The 17,829-nt window shown below is 42.8% G+C and overlaps 1 protein-coding gene across 1 annotated transcript; it reads right to left on the minus strand.

Moving 5' to 3' along the window:
* Nucleotides 1–505: 505 nt before the first annotated feature.
* EPCAM (epithelial cell adhesion molecule) lies at nt 506–17,114 on the minus strand. Its single transcript, XM_042466622.1, has 9 exons — nt 16,729–17,114; nt 8,169–8,276; nt 7,772–8,015; nt 7,050–7,115; nt 4,970–5,030; nt 3,805–3,906; nt 3,270–3,464; nt 1,691–1,732; nt 506–979 (listed from the first exon to the last, which is right to left on the minus strand). Exons 1-9 carry the CDS (start codon nt 16,802–16,804, stop codon nt 938–940), a joined length of 936 nt encoding a protein of 311 aa, XP_042322556.1. The 5' UTR covers nt 16,805–17,114; the 3' UTR covers nt 506–937.
* Nucleotides 17,115–17,829: the final 715 nt, after the last annotated feature.

The following is a 17,829-nucleotide window of genomic DNA, read 5'->3' on the forward strand; positions in this document are numbered from 1 at the left end:
ATAGCAGGGGGCATCACCACACAAAGTGATACAGCCAGTGTAAAGTCAAATGCTTTCACAGCCAGCATCCATATTTTTTGTGGGGTTTTCAGGCTATGAGGCTGTCTTCTAGAAGAGTTTAATCCTGACGTTTCACCAGCAGCTGTGGCTGGCATCTTCAGAGAATGCTGGAATGGAAGAGAGTGGGGTATATATACTCTTGGTTGAGAGGTGATTTGCATGTTAATCTGTGTATTGTTCTGTTGGTGAATGGCAAGGCCAGTCTGTGCATTTTAAGGGAGCCTGAAAAGATGGGAATTACATGCTTTTGCTGTCTCCCTAATAAAGAGGTGCAGGGACAAATGGTCATTCAGCAGCACTGTCTCCCCAGATGTACAACAAAGATGCCCACCATCTTAATGAATCTTAATAAACGTCCTAATAATACAGCCTTTCCTCCTGAACTAAGACACAGTAAAAGAAAGTGTTCCATGGAAATGAAAGTTAGTGATACCACAGAACTGCATAAGTTTGTTTCAGATTTTATTCATTACTTGTAAAAAAATTCCAGATAATTTGAAGGAAAATATGTACAAACATTAGAAAACACACAACATTCCAATGTATGCAAGAGATGTCTGGCAACCATCAGATGTAGTAGTTTGCTAGACATACAAAAACGTTTACATAAAATGGTCTCTAAGCATACATCCAATGATAAGATATTGCTAGTCTTACAATTGTAACTATGACAGAGGAATGACACTCATCTAGCCAAACTAGTTCTCAAATTTTTTAAAAAAATTTACAGCCCCAAAAGGGAAAACATGCCGCTTAGGCTCAATAAAGTAATCCTCTTACTAAACTACAGGATAGTATAAAACTGAAGCATCTATATGCCTAGCCTTCATTAAATTTTTACACTTCTAACCCATTCTTCTGTTTCACATTACAGCATTTATGAGTTTCGTTCTCTCGGTATTTCATTCAGTTCCTTTATCTGCAGAGAAAACAGAAGTTTTTTATTCCTTGTTAACCTTAAGCCTTTAGAGTAATTTTTAATCACTTAATCCTAATAGAATGTATACAAGTTAACACCTGAGAAACATGAATAAAATTGTTTGCTCCAATGTAAAGCAGGAGTGGACATGCTCTGGGAGAATTCAGTCTCAAACTGCTTGCGGCAAGCCTACTGAATCCTGTTTGTTAGAAAACTCCTTCTGCACAATGGTTTACTTTGTAATGGTATGGATGGCTTTGAGATGCATACAGTTCCAATACTACGTTACAAATACATTTTGTTCAGCTTTTCAACTGCTACCTTAACTAATCCATGAAGGAATTAATGTGCACATAGCTGTAACTGTACAATTTTGTCTATTATTACAAGAAAAAACATTCTCATCCAGGGTATTAAATCCTTGACTCCAGAGAAAATAGATACTACTTTCTTTATGGAAGATACAGACTGGAAACACTGGAAATGCCAACCAATTGGCATATGCATACACAGTACTGGCATATTTGTTAAAAACATGGTCCATGAACTTTCTAATAGTTTTTAAATGGCAAGTAAGCACTGGATATAGGCACTGAGAAGTGTTACTCATTCTATTAGAGATTTTCTGTTATAATCTGATAGAAAAGCTCCTTATATCATTTGCTTAAATACTGAACTGCTCCTTCTCTTTGTTTTTAATCAAGCACTTACCTCAGCTTTTTCATATTTTCCTCTCTTTCTTCTAGTGAAGACCTGTAGTAAGAAAAATGTATTAGGCCAGGTCTTTCACAAAACTTAAGGCAGTTGAAGGAACTAAGACCTATAGAATATCTGTACTATCTTGATGCCATTGAGGTCACATAGAGGCTGGGGTGGCTTGCAGCCGCCTCCAGCTGCGCCAGATTGGGGCCATGGCATCTGCACGCCACGGCCCTGATCTTGCCTTTCCAGGGCGCTTTCTTCCCATCCTCTCCTTTAACCCCTCCCTTCCTCTCTTTAGGTTTTTTTTCCAATTGTTTTTGCACAATTGCAGAGCTTTGTAGCCCCAATTTAAGCTTTTTTAAATGATTTTTCAAAATGTTGATGCTTCAGAGCTCCAAAATTGTGCAAAAATGTGGAAAAAATAATTTTTAAAATGTGAGGAGGAGGGTGGGGATGGGAAGGGAGGTGACAGTGGCACTATGTGACGGCCAATAGGGTGAACACTCTGAGAATGGCTTTTCACACCTGGGGCATTGTGTGATGGCAGTTCATTCACAGGTTTCCCCATGACTAAAAAAAGATGGGGAATAGCATTTTAAATAATCTCTGTGGCATAAAACATATTCCATAGCACTCAATATTTATCCCGCCTTTCTCCCAAAGTGGGACCCAAGGCAGCTAACAACATATATAAAACACATTAAAACAACAATTAAAACCGTACAGTTGAAATCGTAAAAAATATTTAAAAATACAAATATAAAATTTAAAACATACAAAGTTAAAAATAATCTAAAACCAACCCCCTCATCTCCCAGTAAAACCAAACCTGCAAGATAGCAAAAGACCTGTTTAAATAACATAAAAATGTCTTCGCCTGCTGGCGAAAGGTCAGCAGTGAGGGGCCAACCTAGTCTCCAATGGAAGGGAGTTCCAGAGGGTGGGAGCAGCCAGTGAGAAGGCTCTCTCTCGTGTCCTATCACCAGGTGAGCCTGGGATGGTGGTAGGACTGAGAGATCTTAGGGCTCTAGGTAGTTTGTATGGTTCGTATATCGACATAAACATCTAATATATAAAGTCACTAACATGCCCCATTCTAAGCAAAGGCAGATACTTGAACAAATTTGCAATTAGCTTAATTCAGCCTATAGTCAGCCTGAAGGTCTACTCTAACTTTAACCATTTTTAGGACCAAAGTAGCAACCATTACAACCTAATAAGATTGCCAAACACTGTCTCAGACATAACATGAATCTAAATCGTCATCATCATCATCAAGATCCTTTCAGAAGCCCTTTCAAGCTCCCACCTCACTGATAGCTTGGGAAGTGACTCCAGGAAGTTATTGATCCACATGGGGGCCTTCAGTTGTGACTCTGAAATGCTTTCCTAAGAAGGATCATCTGGTACTGAGCATGATATTTTTAAACAGATATTTTTTATGTACTAGTAGTTCTACTCATGTTGTAACAGCCTACTTTTTTCTACTTCTATTGTGTGTGTTTTTTTTTAATTTTAAGTGTCAGACACTCTTCGAGGGTTGTTTGAAGAATAGGGCTAATTTTCAAAGGAAAAGGCAAAAACATACCAATACAAGAATAGCAGCAACTATTGCCAGGACTACAACCACAATTACAGCAATAACTCCAGGAGTCAAACGTTTCATTGAGAACTCTGGTGGCTTTTCATCAACATAGTAGATTACAGCATCTCTGAATTTAAGAGGTTCTCCTGCAACCATAACGTTAAGAGTGCTGTCTTGAATCACGGGGTCTTCTTTTACCTAAAAGAGTAAAAGCACTATTTAACTGCTCTTCCAAACAATACAAACATTTAAAATGCACAACTACATCCGCACTGTAGAAATAGTCCAGACCGACATCACTTTAACTGCCATGGCTCAATGCTATGGAATTCTGGGAACTGTAGTTTGTTGTGGCACCAGAGTTCTCTGACAGAGAAAGCTAAATGTATCAGAAAACTGCAATTCCCAGAATTCCACAGCATTGAGCTATGCCAGTTAAAGTGATATCAACCTGGATTATTTCTGCACTGTGGATGCTGCTTGAATATACACAAGCCATTCCCCATTCCACTGTGTTGTTACAGACTGGCATACTTACATCTTTTTCAAAGTAGTACGCTACATCTGCTATGTCCACATCTGCGAAAGATTTAGCTGAAGCATTTTGTCTCAATTCAATGGTAATGTAAGGGTTTTCATACTGGAAAAATAAGGCAGATAGTTACCACTACACAATCAAATTACACTGTGTTCTACTTCTAATCTTTTTAGAAGTCTCAAGAGTATAAATAATCCTTTGACTAGTACAAGCAATTAAAGTTTCAAAAACCTGTGTTACAAGAGGTCAAGAATCAAAGCTTTTCAGTATGCTCCTTTTATACTCTTGGTTTATACTCAAGTTCAGCTTTTACAGTGTGCAAATAAACAAGAGAAATACCAAAATACAATGCAACAGTGCAACAAACAGGAATTCAGATTTGTTCAGCTATGAAACTTGCATCCCATTACATAAGGACATCTGATTAAGATTCCATAATGGAGTGTGGCAAATAAGGCCACAAGTGGCTTTTATTGTACAATCTCTAAAGCCCTCCCAGGTATTCCCAATCCCCACATTTTTTTAAAAAATTCAGGCTAATTATGTCCCCCAAATCAAACAAACTGCCACAAAAATACTGGAGTTTGAGTTCTCTTTCCATCCACTAGCTTGATCCCTGCCCCCTCCCTTCCACTGGCCTATTTGCTCAAACATTAAAACTAGAAGCAGTGTTATGTCACTTTCAGGTTCTGGTAGCACCAGAAGCCATACTGGTTCCAGGCAAATAAATTGCTTCTGCCCCCCTTTTACAGTTGGCCCATCCCCACTATAAAAGCAGGAATGTTTTGAGGTTTTGTTTGTTTGTTTTTCCAGTCAAAAGCCCACTGGAATACTGGAACACTCTTCCATGAGAGAACTGGATAGCTGCATCTTGAATCCTGTTTTCAAAGGCAAATTAAAATGTATCTACCTTCTTTAGCTGATTTGTTACATTATAGTGCTTTCAGCAGGATCCTTTACTCTATACTTTGGTATTTATGTAGATGGTTATGAATTATTTTTGCAACAGATCTTGATGCAATAAAGTTAAATATTTCCAGCAAGTTCCATTTTGGGGTTCAAGGTGGGTTCTACCACCGGAAATGTTTGAGAGGCCACTGTTCTGAACCAAACTATAAGAATACAAGAAAAATTGCCATTGGACCCCAAGAATTCCCATTCATACCATAACACTGATGTGCTTTGGATCCAATTTGTAACGCTGATAAAGCGAATCTCCGATGTTTCTGCAAATTAAAAGAATAAAAACGTTTACACTAAAATATCACTTTAATATGTTAATTTTGAAACCCATGTCATCTGCAATTACACCTTTATGTGATCCAAAGGACATGTACAGTCTTTGTTAATTTTTATTGGGTTCTTGACTCTGCAACTGTATGTGTACTTTTTTCTTATACCTGGCAGTAGGGATAGATTCTGAACTGATTCAAGACAGCCCTTTAGTTCACCTATTTTGTGCTATTAATATCAGCTTAGTATGCAAACATATCCAGGAGTAGCTCCGTTGACCTTACAGCAAAATATAGTAACATGTAAAATACACAAAACTACAATGCCTTTATTGGACCAACCAAAATGCACAAAATACATGATAGCATGTATTATAAGCATTTTAAGAGCAGCTAGAAAAAGGGTTAAAATCAGTGATACCCAAACTCGGGTTCTCCAGGTGTTTTTTACTTCAGCTCCCAGAAGCGTTAGCCATCTCGGCCAATGGTTTGGGATTCTGAGACCCAAACTCTAAAACACCTAGAAGGCCAGAGTTTGGGAATCACTGGTTTAATAATAATAATAATAATAATAATAAGTTTTATTTATAGACCGCTATTCCGCGTTGATCATAGCGGTGTACAAGTAAAAAATTGCAATGACAAATACAAAGTACAATCAAAATATTTTAAAAAGAAATAATTGATATTAATTAAAAAAGAATGTTGTCTTCTAGGCGAGGCCTGTTGTTGCTGGCCTGCCTCTCTCCCCCTCAAGATGGTAGTCAGGAGGAGGGCTCTTTATCTTCAGGCCTGGCCTCTCTCCCCTCAAGATGGTGTTGTTGGAGGCGGCTTCTTTGGGAGGATGGGTGGAGGAGGGCTCTTTGTCTTCCAGGGCCAAAGGCCCTCTCTCCCCCTCAAGATGGTGAGTGCAGGAGGAGGGCTCTTTTCTGCAAGGCAAGGCCAGGCCGCTCTCACCCCTCAAGATGGCGTGGGTTGGAGGAAGGGCTTCTTTGTCCTTCCAGGCCAAGGCCCCTCTCTCCCCTCAAGATGGGTAGGTCAGGGAGGAGGGCTCTGTTGTCCTTCAGGCCAGGCCTCTCGTCCCCCTCAAGAGGTGGTGGAGGAGGGCTGAGAAGGAGGGCTCTTTGGTCTTAGGCAAACAGGCACTCCTCTCCCCCTCAAGAATGGTGGTTGGAGAGGGGCTCTTTGTCTTCACGGCACAAGGCCCTCCTACACCCCTCAAGAGATGGTGGTTGAGAGGAGGGGGGCTCATTTGATCATATCAAGAAGCCTAGGCCCTCTCTCTCTTCCTCCTCAAGATGGGTGGTTGGCGAGGAGGGCGTCTTTGTCTTCGCAGTCCATGGCCTCTCTCCCTCCTCATATGGTGGTTGGAGGAGGGCTCTTTGGGTTCTTCAGAACAGACCTCTCTGCCCCCTCAAGATGTTGGTGGCTGGAGGAGGGCTCTTTGTCTTCCCAGGCCTGGCCTCTCTCCTCCTCCTTCAAGCATGGATGGCTTGGAGGAGGGAACTCTTTGTCTTCTCACCGGCCAGGCTCCGCCTCCTCACAGAGGGTGGTTGGCAGGAGGGCATCTTTGTCCTTCAGAACAGACCTACTCTCCAACCCTAAGCATGGTGGTTGGAGGAGGGGCTCTTTGTCTTCCAGGCCTGGCCTCTCTCCTCCTCAAGATGGTGGTTGGAGGAGGGCTCTTTGTCTTCAGAACAGACCTCTCTCCCCCTCAAGATGGTGGTTGGAGGAGGGCTCTTTGTCTTCCAGGCCTGGCCTCTCTCCTCCTCAAGATGGTGGTTGGAGGAGGGCTCTTTGTCTTCCGGCCAGGCCTCTCTCCTCCTCAAGATGGTGGTTGGAGGAGGGCTCTTTGTCTTTGTTTAGATGATCATAACTTAGATCATACATGTATACAAATCATTTTTCTATAAGCTACATTCTGAAAAGGATTCCACCAGTACACTTTCTACATTGCAAATCTTTGAGACTACACAAAAATATAAGTGGACTGTGAAGACTATTAAGATATACCTTTCAAGGGTTGCTTGGTCCAGTGGACTATTCCTGTCATCATGTTTCATTTCCATAATAATCCAACTGAAAAATAAAGTACAATGTCCAGTCAGTCTGTACACTAATAAAAAGCTTGAAGAATACTTCAGAGATGTTTAGGCCACTTCACAGAACAGGGTTAGATTGTAAGCCTAAGGAAAGGAAACATAATGCTACATATCTTGTGAGCTACTCTGGGAGCTTAATAGCAAGATATAAGCACTTTAAATATATAAAGTTTTTTTTCACGACAACTTAAACATAACAAATGTCAAATAGAATGCATGAGTTACATTTTAAAGGGATCTTGTCGCACCATTGAGACTGAGGGCCAACACACACTGCAGAAATAATCCACTTTGAGACATTGATGCATTGAGCCTTCTTTGTTAAAGAGCTCTGGTGCCACAACAAACTACAGTTCCCCAAATTCCCTAGCACTGAGCCAGGGCAGTTAAAGTGGTCTCAAACTGGGTTATTTCTGCAGTCTGTTTTGGCCCTGAAAGACTTTTGTAGACCTGAGCCTACTTCCTACCACAAAGTTTCAAACAGATCCAAAGTGATTTACTTACTTACTTATTTATACTAACTATGCATAAATCAAAAAGTTTTACAGTTATCTATTTAAATGTACCCATTGAAATTTTTTGGTGAAAAATACAGATTCAAAGGTAGTTGCAGTTTCACATTAGAAGACTTACCTTGTCCTTACTACCTCATTGCATGTGATGTCTGAATCACTCTTTTCAGTTCTTCGTACGCCAGCAGAGTTCACACACCAGCAAGTTGTTGTCCCATTACATTGTTTAGCTTTGAAGTTACCTTTGCTATCACAGTCTGGATTATAAATGCCATCATTATCTACATATGCAGTTTGTGGTTTTGACCTTCTACCAGTCTTTGTGCCTTGGACTTCAGCTTTCATCAGCAAACATTTTGATGTTACTAAAAATAAGACAGTAAATATCAATCTTAAAGTTATCAGACTTTTCATTACAAATGTCAAATAAAAGTAGGTTGGATGGAGCAACACATTTCCACTTCATATTCAGAACTGTAAAGCAAGCTCTCTATGTTTTCTTGTGCTCTTGTACTTACGTGTTGCACAATCCACTGTGACATTAGATCCATAAGATTTACATCTGCAGGTGCTACCAACTTGAACACATTCTACTGTCCGTCTGTTGTTCTGACACCGACATCCTTCTGTAATATTGAAATCCATCAGTTAGGAAAAGTGTTTAGTTACAGTTTTCAAAAACATAAACAACTGTCATTAGGCTGGAGTGAGAAAGAAATTTATTTCACTGTTATCTCTTACCCCTTACAGGCACTGGAAACAAGTAATTCATAAGATAACCTAGCACAAAAGACATTATATTCTAATTGAGCTCCCACTATAAGGTAGCTTTGAGTTTCTGGAGATTATCACACGAGGGACAGGACATCATTATCCTGCACCATTGTGGGAAGGACTTTTATATGACGTTATACTTTTCCAGACATTATCCCATCCAGAAAGCATGAGTGGCAGTGATCGCACAAAATCCTTTCAAATGACATCGCGCTGATCCTGTCATTGTCCCATCACTGAAATGGCAGTGCCCTGGCATTTTTGCAGTAACGGGAATTTGTGTTAATGCAATGCAGCTTCAATGACAGGATAATGACAGAACCAGTGCAAACCCCCCCCCCCCAATGGAGGGGATAAGACAGGAGATCGATCCCATCCCTAGGCAGTCTGAGTGTGATAATCTTCTCTGACTCTTTAAGGGCCAGGTCCAAAATAGTTACAATACAAATCTATTTGCATTCTAACAGTGTTGTAAATGTTATCAGAAGTCACCATGTTGACTTGAATTCAGCAGAAACAAGGACCTGACTAATATGACTGTTCTTTAGCAATTACGTATGACAAATTCCAACACAACATTTTATATTTTTGCTTTACTTTCAGTTATGTATCTACAGAATAATTACACTCAGCTAATTTGACACATGTGTAGATTGCTATGGGACTGTGCCCACCAAGGGCTTGTCTACATTAACCCAATACTCCAATTCTTCCAGCTGTGGGTGAGAGTTGCTCTAAGGCAGTGGTTCCCAAACTTTATTGGGCCGCGACCCCCATTGCAGATGAAAGTCCCGCACGTGGCCTCCCTGACTGGTTGGGAGTCCAGGAAGGGGCGGGACTTCCGGCCACAAAGGCTGCTGTGGCTTGCAGTCCCATCCCCATCCTGTTCTCCTCGCGGTTGCCTGGCAGCCGCAGGAAGAGGAGGAGGCAGACACATCCCCGTCCCCTTTTCCCTGCGTGGTGCATGCGCCAGCACCAGCACTTGCAAGGAGAAGGGGGAGGCAGGGGGGGAATTCCCAATCTGGCAACCCCCGAGAAAGGGTCGAGCGTCCCCCAGGTTGGGAACTCCTGCTCTAAGGTCAGAATGAGGTGCTCAGCCTCATTCTGACCTCAGACAAGCCTAGAGTGACTTGCTCCTGGAGAGTGACTTGAAATATTGGCTGGTAAGGAGGAAGTGAATTTGGTGGGCGGGGGACGCAGGGGCTAGAATATTCTGGGGGCAAACTGAAGTACTCTGACAAATGTAAACAAGCTCTATAATGACACTTGTTCTACATTCCTCAGCTGAAAATACAGATAACTGTCAGCTCTAACCAGAACTCAGATTCTTTGGCCTGTTACAGACAGGCCAAAATAAAGCTGCTTCGAGTCACTTTGGAGGTATGGTATTTCAATGATGCGTGAGTCCTAAGAGTCCAAAAGCCGCACCAAAGCCATGCTCCAGTCCTAAGGACTGGAATGCAGCTTTGGTGTGGCTTTTGGACTCTTAGGACTCACGCATCATTGAAATACCATACCTCCAAAGTGACTCGAAGCAGCTTTATTTTGGCCTGTCTGTAACAGGCCTTTGCCACAAACATTGAAAAACCACTTGTTTTCTGTAATAAAGCCATGTTATAGAAACCAAAACAGGTCCTTAGGACATATAAGACTATGTAATAATCTTCTCTCTTTTTCTTTTACGCATATATTTAGGAACAGTACTTTGCACTTCTGTCTAAGATTGTCAAGTTGGATCTGGGCCAGGACTCCTGTAACCTTAATCTTTAGGAGATCCTGAAGCAGGATGAGGAACTGTAAAGCCCCATCAACCTGGGTGAAGGTACCTGTCCTCTCCCACCTTCCAAGCTCCAACAATCAACTGCACCTCCCAATACAGCTATTGCTTCATTAGAGGGGAAGGAAACACACACACACAGGAATGCCCAGCTCTGTTCTTGTTGAATGCACACACCCCACCCCACCTCATCCTCCACTGACAAAAGAATAGCCAGCTGGGAGCTGCAGTTGACAGTTGGGGTTTGGATGATGAGGGAGGACAGGAACTCTAATCCTGCTTGATAGAGCTATAATATTTCCAATTTCTATGTATGGTTGTGAAAACCAGAATGTAAATAAAGCTGACAGGAAGAGAATTAATATATTTTAAATGTGGTGATGCAGAAGAATTCTACAGATACCCTAGACTGCTAAAAAGACAACTGAATTAGTCTTACTTCAAATGAAGCCCGAACAGTTATTAGAAGCCAGGATGACTAAACTGACGCTGTTGTAATTTGGATGTGTAAGACAACATGACTCACTGGAAAAAAGACAAGGCTTGGTAATGTAAAAGACAGTAGGAAATGAAGGAGACCACACTACAGGTGAACTGATTCAATCCAGGAAACCACAGCCTTGAGTGCGTAAGTACAGTCGGCCCTTCTTATACACGGATTTTTTATACACGGATTTAAGCATACACGGTTTGAAAATGTTCCAAAAAAGTATAAATTTACCTTGATGTTCCATTTTTTATTAGGGACACCATTTTGCTATGTCATTATACTTAATGGGACTTGAGCATACACGGATTTTGTTATACACGGGGGGATCTTGGAACCAAACCCCAGCGTGTAACAAGGATCCACTGTATTAAGCAGAGTAGCTGGTGACTTGGTATAGATCAGCCATTAAGGCCAGCCGAGGTGGAGTCAGGGTGTGGCGTCCACATGACACGTATCCCGACTCTGCCCCCAGGCCGGCCTGACTCTGCACACCGCACCGCACGGTGGGTGGCATCATGGTGCTCCTCTGGCACTGCATCTAGATGACACAGAGCCAAAGGAGTGCCAAAAAGCCATGGCTGCAGAAAGGCGAAATCAGGGCTACAGCATGAGGTTGTCATGGCACCAATTTGGCCTAAAAGGGGCAGGTGCAGGTCACCCCTTGGTCTCTTGAAGAACTCTCATAGAATTCCTGTAAGTTCCCATTTTCTAACAGGAAGTATATCTTTACACTCATCGTGTTCATGTCAAAGCCTCTCAGCATTTGAAAAAAGAGGTCTTCCTTTTTCTTGATAGGAGATGATACTAGCAGAATCGGCAGTTATACAGTGCTCCCGCATCATATGTGGGTGCCCTATACGCAGCTTTCAGCTTACGCTGAAAGTCGCATGACAAGGAGGAAATGGCGTGCAAACCCATGGCACGCATGTACTGCTGCACCCAAACCCCATCAGTTTCAATGGGGCTCAAGTATACAACGGCTTGAACTATTCTAACTTTAGCGCTCAGTTATGTATCATTACACTTTAGAATACACTGCTCCCTCGGGTTACGAAATTAATTCGTTCCGCGGCCGCTTTCGTAACCCGAAAAGCCTTCGTAAGCCGAATTGCCATAGGCGCTAATGGGGAAAAGCCGCGTTTCGTGCGAAAAAGCGCCGAAAAGCACCAAAAAATTTTTTCGTAACCCGAAATAAATTCGTAACCTGGAACAATTATTTCCAATGGGATTTTTTCGTATCCCGGAAATTTCGTAACCTGGGTATTTCGTATCCCGAGGTACCACTGTATTGTCTAGTTCTTTCAAAGTTGCCTTTCCCATTCCTATTCTTCTTCCGATTTCTTGACTGCAGTCTTCATTATTATTATTATTATTATTAACCTTTATTTATGAAGCGCTGTAAATTTACACAGCGCTGTTCTGATTAATGTTTTCCCACACACTGTTCCAAACTGATACAGTTTTCTGACTGAGGCCACAAAAGTGTATGCTAAAATTTTCTTTCTCCCTGTTAGTCTCAAGGATGGAGTCTTATTTGTGTCGATTTATGCTAAAACATTGCTATCTCTTTTAATGCCACCACTTACAAACAGTTACTGTTACTGGATTGGGAGAGGAAAAAAGCCCTCCCCATTCAGCTCATATGACATCATTGGGTCAGTTCTGGGAGAAAGGCGGCATACAAATGAAATGAAATCAAATAAATAAATAAAGCCATGAAAGCAAGACAATCTGACTTCTCTTTTGTCTTACGGGAGGCGTTTCCTCCCAGAAACTGCAAAAGTAGTCAAGGCTGACAACTTTTGTATTTACACAGACCAATTCTGTTGTCTGTAATGTGCAGGGGAAGGAAGAAAGTTAAGTGAAGCAATTTTTAATGGTGCAGCCACAACTTCTGTCCTTTATTACACAACATTCCAGAATCATTGCTTCAAGGAAGTGTCGCCTCATCAGCTATATTTTAAAGCCACTTCCTCTTGGGGCACGACAGGAGGAGCCTCCTAACCTCAACCTTTGCAATCGGGAGAAAAAGTCCCTTTCAAGAAAGAGGATCTTGGGAAAGAAAAAATCCAAAGGCTCTTTATTCAGTCAACCAAAACAGGACAAAAATATGCACAGAATGCCTCTACCTGGATCTGAATGTGAAAGTCAGAAAATGTCAGCACAAAGAATTTCATAGGTTAGGGTGAAAGAGAAGCATTCTGGGCAACTACCTTCACATTTGCTGTTCCTATACCTACAAAGCACAAAATGGTTCGAAATTGCTTCCTGAGTGAAAAAAAGGAAGAGGTCCTGTCTGATCTTGGAAGCTAAACAGGGACAGCCCTGGTTACTACTTGGATGGAAGTCTGCCAACGAAGACCCTGCGTTGTAGGCTATATAAGAAAACCCTATGAAATTCATGGGGTCGCCATAAGTCAACAGGCAACTTGAAGGCACAATGCACACATACCCTCACAAAACAGATCCTATAGTGATCCTATAGACCAGGGATTCTCAACCATGATTCCCTGGAAGCTATACAATGAATCTAAGTTGCTTTCTGTGTAAAATGGTCCTGTCAGGGTCAGCCCTGGTTACTACATGGATGAGGAACTGCCAATGAATGTCAGGTGATGCTGCAGGCTATACAGGGTGATTCAAAAATAATGGTGCAAAACTGCATAAAAACAGCTTTACTTCTGCACCATTCTTTCTGAATCACCTAGAGAAGCGACCTCTGAATATTTATTGCCTATGAAAACCCTGTGAACATAGGTAGTCATAGCTCGTGACTTGAAAGCACAATACACACATAAACACACAAGATAGCTCTTTAGCTGGTTATCCTATAGACCAAGGTTTCTCAGCCAGGGTCCCCTGAAAGATAAATATCCAGCAAGAGGTTGCTAGGGATTCCACACACAGATTGTGAGTGAAAACATAAAAATGTTTAGAGCTGTAGGGATAATAATCTTTATGCAGCAATTCCCAAAGACCTGCAAATTATTTCAAAAGTTCCTTCATGCTAAAGAAAATGCAGATGTACTATCAATATCTGCACATGTCCGAGAAGACCCAGCAACCCATATGATGACCCAACCAATGTGTACGCAGATGTATATCACCCCCCTGGAGAGAATACTTTGTTGTTGTTGTTACGTGTCTTTAACTCGTTCCGACTTATGGCAACCCTAAGGCAAACCTGATTTTGTTGGCAAGTTTCTTCAGAGGGGGTTTACCATTGCCATCCTCTGAGGTTGAGAGAGTGTGACTTGGCTAGGATCACCAAGTGGGATTCATGGCCAAGCAGGGATTTGAACCCCGTTTCCCAGAATCATAGTCCAACGCTCAAACCATTACAACACTCTGGCTCCCACCCCCAAGTATTGGTATCCTTTTATTACACAGCAGCCCATTAACTTTGAGAGCTTGGTGTAGTGCTTTGAGCAGTGGACTATGACCTTGGGCAAGTCACACTCTCTCAGCCTCAGGGGAGGGCAATGGCAAACCCCCTCTGAAGAAACCTTGCCAAGAAAACCCTGTTACAGGGTCGCCATACTGGGTGGCCTTGGCAAGTCACACTTTCTCAGCCTCAGTGGAAGGCAATGGCAAATCTTCTCTGAACAACTCTTGCCAAGAAACCCTCATGACAGGGTTTTCCTAGGGTTGCCATGAGTCCAAAACAACCTGAAGGCACACAAGAACAACAACAACAAGTTGCCATAAATCTGAAACAACTTGAAGGCCCATAATACACACGCACACACCATAAGGCTTATTATCCAAAGAAATCTTGTAGCACCTTTGAAATTAAAACTAAGGGCCAAAACACACTGCAGAAATAATTGGGTTTGACACCACTTTAACTGCCCTGGTTCAATGCTAGGGAATTCTGGGAACTGTAATTCTCATCCATTAGCTCAGTGGGTCTTATTTTGGAATAAATATTTAAGAGGATTGCTAAATAATATGAACGCAAAAGCGAACAAACACTCACATATTCCTATCTGATTTACACATTTTTAAAATAAGAGCAGCTGAAATTGCCTCACTTTGGGGCTACATTTCTGGGTTAGGTCCTAAACACACAGCAGAAATAATCCAGTTCAAGACCAACTGCCCTGGCAAAATTGTAGGGAATTTTGGCAACTGTAGTTTTGTGAGACATTTAGCCTTCTCTGTCAGTGTTGCAACAAACTACAACTCCCAGGATTCCCTAGCCCTGAGCCAGAGCAGTTAAAATGGTGTCAAGCTGGATTTTTGCAGTGTGGATGCTGCCCCAGTGGTGTTTGGAGCATGGAAGGCAACCCTGTGGAGAAAAGGAATAGTGAGGGAAGGCCTTTGAGGCGAGTTGTTTGCCTTTCCCTCAGAAGCAGCCTCCTTGGCTCTCCAGGGCATTGTCATAAACAAAGCACTCTCCTGTAGCCCTTTCCCTGACCAGGCGCCATTTTGTGAGCATCCCTGACTTTGGTCCAAAACACACTGCAGAAATAATCCAGTTTGAGACCACTTTAACCGCCCTGGTTCAATGCTAGGGGGTTCTGGGAATTGTAGTTTTGGCAAACATTTAGCCTTCTCTGTCAGAGAGAGCTCTGGTGCCACAATAAACTACAATTCTCATGATTCCTTAGCATTGAGCCTGGGCAGTTAAGATGGTCTCAAACTGGATTATTTCTGTAGTGTGTTTTGGGCCTCTCTCTTTCCCATTTCTATGGCTCGAAGGAAAACGTAGACATCGTTCTTGTTTTTGTGGTAGTGTGCCTAAAATTCAAGTCGTTTCTGACTTACGGCAACCCTATCCTGGGGCTTTCTTGGCAAGATTTGTTTAGAGAGGAGTTTGTGCCATTGCCTTTCCCTGAGGCTGAGAGACTGTGACTCACCCAAGTGGGTTTCCACAGTCGAGCCAGGATTCGAACCCTGGTCTCCAGAGTCATGGTAGTCCAACACCCAAACCACTACACTCACTCTTTCTTTAAAAAGGGATTTTTTAGGGCGAAGCACCATTTGAGTTGGGTGGGGACCCCCTTTTCATAGAATCACAGAGTTGGAAGAGACCACAAGGGCCATCCAATCCAAACTCCCTGCCATGCAGGAACTCAAAATGCACACGCAGAAAGTTGTTGTTGTTGTGTGCCTTCACACAACCCTGCTCCCATCCTCACACTCTCTCAGCCTCAGAGAATGGCAAGGTCAAACCCCCTCTGAAGAAAACCCCATAAGTTGGAAAACAACTTGAAAGCACCCAACAACAACAAAAGGCAGCCCTTTCTCAAGAATGGGTTTGCCCTTGCCATCCTCTGAGGCTGAGAGACTGTGAGGGAAGGAGCAAGGTAACCAGGCGTCTCCCTTTCCCAGGACTTGTCTTCCATTTCAACCCAATTCCAAAAGGTGCCCCATTTTGAGCATGCCTAAACAGCTTGAATTTACACTTCTTCTAGGAGAGTTTTAAGCTTTCCATTTGGCTCAGATCCTTCCTTTTTTTTTCCTGGAGGGCCCTCCATTTCATGGTGTCCTGTCCTCCTTTGAGGCGAGGACGACATTTGGTCACCCTGAGAAGGAGTCCCCTCCCAAAAAGGTGGAGAATTGGGGAAGGGGGTCCAGAAAAGGTGGGGAAAGGTGCACTTACCTTGGCCAGGTACTGTGGCAAAGAGCACATGTCCTCTATTTCAACCTTCTGGCTAGGAAGAATTCCAAAATGGGGGACATTCCCAAAGACCCAAAATGGAGGGCATTCCCAGGGTCCCAAAATGGGGGACATTCTCAAAATGGGGGGCATTCCCAAAAGCCCAAAATCAGGGACATTCTCAAAATGGAGGCCATTCCCAAAGTCCCCAAACGGGAGGCATTCCCAAACACCCCCCCATTTTGAGCACGACCAAAAGAAGCACGCATTTACCATTTCCATAAGAGCGTGTTTAGCTTTCCCTTTTGGCCAGGTCCTCCATTTCCCTGGAGGACATCTGGTCACCCTGGGGAGGAAGAGCCCCCCCCCCAAAAAAAAAAAGGGGGGGAATTGGGGGGGGTGTCCAGAACAAGCAGGCAAAGGCGCCCTTACCTTGTCCCAGTGCTGTGGCAAGGAGAACCGAGAAGAGCGTGGCCAGGAGCAAGGCAGCCCCCCGGGGCGACTCCATGGCAGGTAAAGGGAGAGCCAGGTAAAGAGGAGGCAGCAGGTGGAAGGAGATGGAGGAGGAGAAGAAGCCCAAGAGGAGCAAGCCTCCAGGTGTGTCCCTTGGTGCCTCTGCTGCGCCCTTTCTGCCTCCTCCTTCCCTAGTCTCTGGACTCTGGAGCTGCTCAACAGGTTCCGCAGGTAAGCCTCCTCCTGGCTCACCTGGCCGCGCCCTCCTTCCTTCCTTCTCAGGTTACAACAAGGCGAGGAGGAGGCTGCCCTTTCCCCGCTTTCTCTCTCCTCCTCCCGGCCTCCCAGCGCTTATAGCCGGCCTCAGAGTGAAACTGGGAGCGGCCCAAGAGGCGGAGCTGCTGAGCCTTGGGCGCCTCACCTGCCTGCCTGCCTGCCTTCTCACCTGCCCGCCCAGCTGGCCAAATAGGGCCCTTCCGGGGGAGAAAAGCCGCCCTTGCCTCTTGGGGCCACCAGCCTCCTGACTCCGGAGGGTTGCCAAGGTGTCTGTTTTTGTTTGTTTCTTTCCTTAACTTAGATTTTACTATATAGCATTTTAATCTTTTTAAACTTGATTTTAGCATTAAATTTGTAGAGGGTTTTTTTTTTGTAATTTCCTTTAATTTTCATTTTTTTAAAAAAATTCAATATTTCAACATTTTTTTCCACAATTATACTCAACAAACAAAACCATCACATATTCCAAACTAATAATAATAATAATAATAATAATAATAATAATAATAATAATTTATTTATAGCCCACCCAATCACAAGGAATCATCCAGGCGGGTTACAACAGTAAAAATAAAGATAATAAAATAAAATACAATAAATAAATAAATAAAATAAAATAAAATTAAAGAGAGCGAAGTGAGTACATTCACAGTTAGGCCTGATGGAAGTTGGGCCTCTCTTTTTCACTCCCTCCCAGGTCTGATGATGATGTCATGGAGGGAGGGCTCTTCTTCTTGAGGCAAGGATTTTATTTTAATTAATTTTAATTTAATTCTTCTCATTAAATTTAAGAGAAGAATTGGT

This window comes from Sceloporus undulatus, chromosome 1 (assembly GCF_019175285.1).
Source record: "Sceloporus undulatus isolate JIND9_A2432 ecotype Alabama chromosome 1, SceUnd_v1.1, whole genome shotgun sequence".
NCBI classification, from domain to species: Eukaryota; Metazoa; Chordata; class Lepidosauria; order Squamata; family Phrynosomatidae; genus Sceloporus; species Sceloporus undulatus.